At 36.5% G+C, this 6000-nt stretch overlaps 1 protein-coding gene across 1 annotated transcript in view; it reads right to left on the minus strand.

Annotated features, from left to right (window-relative positions):
• Nucleotides 1–4669, minus strand: part of LOC128992863 (anoctamin-4-like) — a 52607-nt gene extending 47938 nt beyond the window's left edge. Inside the window, exons 1-2 of the mRNA XM_054416606.1 lie at nucleotides 3029–4669; nucleotides 981–1082 (exon numbers count right to left, since the gene is read on the minus strand). Of these exons, the coding sequence (XP_054272581.1) occupies nucleotides 981–1082; nucleotides 3029–4669 (1743 nt within the window). The remainder of the gene's footprint in view (nucleotides 1–980; nucleotides 1083–3028) is intronic.
• Between the last annotated feature and the right edge of the window lie 1331 nt (nucleotides 4670–6000).

The following is a 6000-nucleotide window of genomic DNA, read 5'->3' on the forward strand; positions in this document are numbered from 1 at the left end:
GGATGGATTCCCCATTGCCATCACATGAACTCAAGGGTATGATTAATGGGGTGGCGCCCTTTTAAAACCAACTCAACAGATAAGCATAGAATTTTGGGTAGCTTTAATATTCCTCAAGGCAAACTTTGGCGAATTAAGATTCAGACCCCGCCCTACTCCACTGACTTGGCCGGAGCACATGGCATATATAGTACAGTAGAACCTGGATAATAAGTCTCTCATGGGGATACTTAAATACTTTTCAATGAAATGGCTACCATACAAAGTAGGTATTTTAAGCAAAGTATGAATGGAGATGAGTGTAGGATGAGTGGCGCGATCTTGTAGTCTTGTTAGTGACTAAGGCCGACTTATTCCTTAAACACAGCTGTTAATTAATAGCTCATACAGCTAACGGCAACTAAGGGACCTACAGTTTATAGTGGAATCCGAACCACATTTTTGCTTTGGTATATACAAATCGGTCTAATTTTCAGGATAGTACTGCGGATAGTCGTAGTACTCACTCCTGCGGACGTTAATCCACACCAGGGAGTATCGCATGATCAAATATGACTTTGTTGCCAAGGTAGACTCCGTATAGAGGTTTGGAATAACATGCAATTAAGGGTAATATAAAAATCAAGGGTGTTTGAAAATGAGACTTGTTATCTAGTGCCACTTGTTATTAAGGGTCTTCTTATGGAGGTTCCACTGTAGCTATATAAGCTTGTCTCCTACATTGCAGCACCAATAAAAGCAGTTTTCAGCTGTTTTTGTTAAGTTGTGCTAAGTATAAATAGATGTAAGCGAATTTTCCGTTATGTCACTCCAGATGGCCCATATATCTACCTTTGATAATGAAATTGTTGAGACCAAGGTCAAACTATCACAAATTAAGATTAAGTTACTAAAGTGCTCAAATACTTAATTTAACATCAAATCATTCTCAAGTTTAATTTTCAAAAAACAACATGATATATGAACAAATTTCTACTCACTGTTCTTTTTTCCATGGCATTCGCTGATGTGGTTTTCTTTGTCTCATCCCAGACAAGAACAAAATCTATGGTTTTCACTTTATCTCGGAATGTCCATTGTTTCTAAGAAAATCAATGATCTTGAGATTTTTAAAAAAATACAGGAATTATATCAACTACATTATTATATTTACAAAGTGGAAAACATCAGTAGCTGTTACACCTAGAGATGTTGTCAATATCAGTGGGCATTGCTACTTTGGCATCACTTTGATGACTTGATACCACTAGTATATGTATTAAATATAAGAATCTGATAATACAAAACAACAATAAAATAGTCGTCATATAAATGAATTTCATTTAAAAAATGTTCAGTTTGTTATAGCAACAGACATAATATTTTTAATTCTCATCAGGTGTATACAATGGCAAAATGTACCTAAATGTTTGGGTTCAATGTTGAAGGATGACCATAAACTAAAAATAATCACTTGAAGCTTAAGATAACTATTTATTGACTAGCTATTGTCAAACAGTAGAAGTGTGTCCTAATACTGAACCCTCCCCATATAACTTTGAACACATAAATCACTAACAAACAAAGTAACTTAAGTCAATAAATAATTCTTAAATAACCTCAGATAAGTGGCAAGATTTTGGAACAATTCTATCGGTAGGTACCAAAATACGACTTTGATAATGACCTACCCAATATTGCATAAGGTAAATTGATACTGGGTGTCAGCAGAGACAAAAGAATAAATATAGACCATCAGCTGTGCTGCGGTTAGCATAAGTTCTGGCGTCCACCGCTGCAGCGTCTGCTGGCTGCATACGGCTCCTGCACTCCTCGCCTGCAGCGGTGTGCGCCGTAACTACACGGCACTCCTAGCGGTGGGTGAAGTGAAAGGTAAAACTCACACCACAGTTAAACATAGATACTTTATTAGCCAAGATCCCAAAAGTAAGTCTTCAAGCTCAAAACAACAATACAATAAAAACAAACATCAAATATGCAACATATGATAGCAATTATAAAAATACCAAACAGCACATCTTCTCTTTTCTCTTTTTTTTAGTTTATTTGTAAAAATCTGAATCACTGTATCTAAGAGGTGGTTTTACACTTCTTTTAGGTCTGTCATTTTCATTGCTATTGTAATTATGTCCAGCATCAGTTTCAGTTCCTTGGTCTTCTTGGTATTGGTGTTCAAATCTATTTCCACCATTTTCAATAGGCCTATGCACAGCTATTATATGTCTCCTGTTCCTTCTGATCTTCCCTGCCTGTGTATTTATCAGGTAGGACCGAGGATGATTTGATTTATTCTCAACATGTCCATAACGTTTTAAATCTGGAATCCAAACTTTGTCATTTTGATCAAGCTGTGAGAGATCTCTTACACCTTTCCTTACATCGTAGTTTCTCTTATTTCTTTTCTTGATTGAAAAATCCTTCTCTTTAAACTTTTGCAATCTTTCCCTTGTTACCTGTCTGAAGTTATTTATTGACGGTAATGTTGATCGGAGCTTCCGTGAATAAAGTAACTCTGCAGGTGAAAGACCAGACTCTAAGGGTGTATTTCTATATTCTAACAATCCAAGATTTGGATCACTATACATTTCGTTAGAATCCGCTTCGCTATGTCAACTGCTTTTTCTGCTTCTCCGTTTGATTGTGGATACCTTGGGCTTGATGTCACTATACGGAAACCATATTCTTCAGCAAAATTTTTAAAATCCTGAGAAGTAAATTGCGGACCTCCATCAGCTCTTACCACATATGGTACTCCATGTCGAGCAAATATATTTTTCAATCTAGCAACCACAGCTCCAGTAGTCAATGCATCCACATAAACCAGTTCAAGAAATCTAGAATAGTAATCTTGCACAACTAAATACCATTTTGCATTACATTTCAAAAGGTCAATACCTAAAGACTCCCAGGGATTTTTTGGTAGTTCAGTCAACAGTAATGGCTCTGATTTGTTACTTCTTTGCTCCAAGCAAACTGGACAATTTGTTACAAGTGTAGCAATATCTGTTGAGCAGCCAGGCCACCACACCGATTCATACACTCGCCTTCGACATTTGACAATTCCCATGTGACCTTCATGTATTTTACTCAGTATTTCCTTTCTCAACGATTTTGGAATAAACAGTCTTGTGCCTAAAAGGAGGAATCCTTTACTGATGTTTAGATCAGTCCTGTACTTCCAATACACCGAATTTTTATTCCAATTGTTATTCACAATCCAGGATTTAATTCTTCCGCATTCCTCATCAGTATCCTGAGCTTCTTTGATTTCCTTGAGCCTTTTGTCAGAACAAGGAATAGCATCTAAAATACTCTGAACAAACAAATCTTGTTCCAATATGTCTTCATTTGACTTAATGGGGTTCCTAGACAAAACATCTGGTACATAAAATTCCTTTCCTTTCACATATGTTACTTTATATCTAAAACAAGCCATTCTCATTCTTAACCGCTGAAGTCTCGCCGATAAACTAGCGATTTGTTTACTTCCAAGCACCTGAACTAAAGGTTTATGGTCAGTCATAAGTTCAAACTCGGTTCCTAAAACATACTGTGAAAATCTCTCACATGCCCAAGTCAGTGCCAGTGCCTCCTTTTCTATCTGAGCATAACGCATCTCTGTCGGTGATAAAGATCTCGATGCATAGGTGATTGGTTTCCACTTTCCATCCACAAATTGTTCAATCACCCCTCCTAGGCCAAATGACGAGGCATCAGCTGCAACTCTGGTTTTACGATTTTTGTTGTAAGACACCAGAACTGGATTTGAAGAAATTAGGGATTTAATTTTATCCCAAGCACTCTTTTGAACGTCAGACCAAACCCACTGATAACCTTTCTTAAGTAAAATTCGCAATGGAGCTGTAACTTCAGCCAAGTTAGGAATAAACTTCATCAAATAATTAACCATGCCAAGAAATTGCCGAAGCTCGTTAACATTATTTGGGGTTTGCATTTTCATAATGGCCTCCACTTTCTCAGGATCAGGCTTTATCAATCCATTTTCAATCAAATGTCCTAGAAATTTAACTCTGTTCACATTAATGTTACATTTATCTTTATTAAGTGTAACATTGTGTTCTCTCAATCTTTGTAATACATTTGCTAGTCGATGGTCATGTTCTTCCTGTGTTCTACCGACCACAAGTATATCATCTGCTTGGTTTACTACCCCATCCAGTCCATCCAAAACTTGGTATATCCTCTTCTGGTAAACCTCTGGGCCAGAATTAATACCGAATGGTAACCTCTTGAAAAAGAATCGCCCAAAAGGAGTTATAAAAGTTGTAAGCTTGTAACTTTCATGATGTAAGGGAACTTGAAGAAATCCATTTGTAGCGTCTAGTAATGAAAATATTTGTCCGCCTTCTAATTTACTTAGACTTTCTTCTACAGTTGGTAGTTGCCACCTTTCTCTCTGAATGCTTTTGTTGAGTTCGGTATAATCAACACATAGCCTCACTCTATCACCTGTCTTACGCGGTACAACAACAATTGGTGCACACCAGTCTGTTGGTTCTACCACTGGCTCAATTATTCCCTCAGAATGCAGTCGATCCAATTCTTCTTTGACTTTGCTCAATAATGGAGCGGACACTCTACGAGGGGCTGCCACAGCAAAGGGACGAGCATTTTGTGTTAGTGCAATTCTGTAGTTTTCCCCTTTCATTTCACCAATAGAACCAAAAACATCAGAAAACTGAGAAAATATTTGGTCAGAGAAAATCGAATCTATGTTGAACTGAATTAGGTTTAATTTCAACATTGCATTTCTACTTAAAAGTGGAGTAGGTTGTTGCTCAATGACGTAAATATCTTCTACAATAGATTTATTTCTAAAAACCAAAGTAGCAACGATCTTACCAACCACTTTCAACCTAGTTTTCCCCGGACCAAATAATATTTTACTTGTATCACTCGTTTCCAGTTTTAATTCCTTGCAAAGATCATATCCAATTATAGAAACATCTGCTCCAGTGTCTAGCTTAAAATAAATATCATGCCCCTTGACATTAAGTTTTACTTTACAAGGATTTTGTCCTCCAACCTCTTCTATGGTCAATTCCCCTAAATAGGTTTTAGGTTTTTCTAATGGTTCATTACTTTTATTAATTTCTCTCACTTCAAATCCTTTGGTACAACATCTCACATAGTGTCCCTTTATTCCACATCTGAAACATGTAGACTGATTGGCAGGACAATCATTGCTATTGTGATGACCAACAAATCCACATTTGTTACATTTACCTTTCTTTGAAAAGCTTTGATCTTGACTTTTATTGCAAGAACTGTCCCTAAACCGATGTTTAGTGGATTGATTAATCCCCTTATTGACAAACTCAATTTCTGGTGATTCCCTCACTACTTTTTGTTGTTGTTTTAAACTCTCTGCTTGTCTTGCTTTCAAAATTGCTGTACTTAAAGTTAATTTTTCATCCAACTGTAAATTTTGAGAAAGTTTATCATCATTTACCCCAATTACTATCAAATCTCTAATTAGTTCATCTTTTAATTCCCCAAGTTTACATCGCTCTGCCAGTTTGTGTAAACTATTTATAAAAGAATCAACAGGTTCCCCCTCAGACTGACGTCTTTTTAGAAATTTAGCTCTCTCATATACAATATTGATTTTGAAACCTAAGTAAGACTCAAATCTACCCTTGACAGTGTCATAACTCTGTAATTCTTCATCTTTTAATCCGAAAGATGTTAGAAGGTCTTCTCCTTCATCTCCTAGACAGTATAAAAGCATATTAACCTGATTTTCCCCACTCTTACTGTCTAATCCTGAAGCTAATCTAAACCTTTCAAATTTTCTTATCCATCTAGGCCATTCAGAAGGTTCCCTGAAATTGAAAGGTTCAGGTGTGACAAGTTGGTATTGAACTGTACTAATTGTACTACTCACTGCTTCAGCCATGCTTAGTTCTTTCTTCTCCACAAAAGTTTATTTAACCTGACACCATGAAGTGAAAGGTAAAACTCACACCACAGTTAAAC

The sequence above is a fragment of the Macrosteles quadrilineatus genome, unplaced genomic scaffold (genome assembly GCF_028750875.1).
Source record: "Macrosteles quadrilineatus isolate MER2022 unplaced genomic scaffold, UCM_ALF_1.0 Scaffold_4__1_contigs__length_99947679, whole genome shotgun sequence".
NCBI lineage: Eukaryota > Metazoa > Arthropoda > Insecta > Hemiptera > Cicadellidae > Macrosteles > Macrosteles quadrilineatus.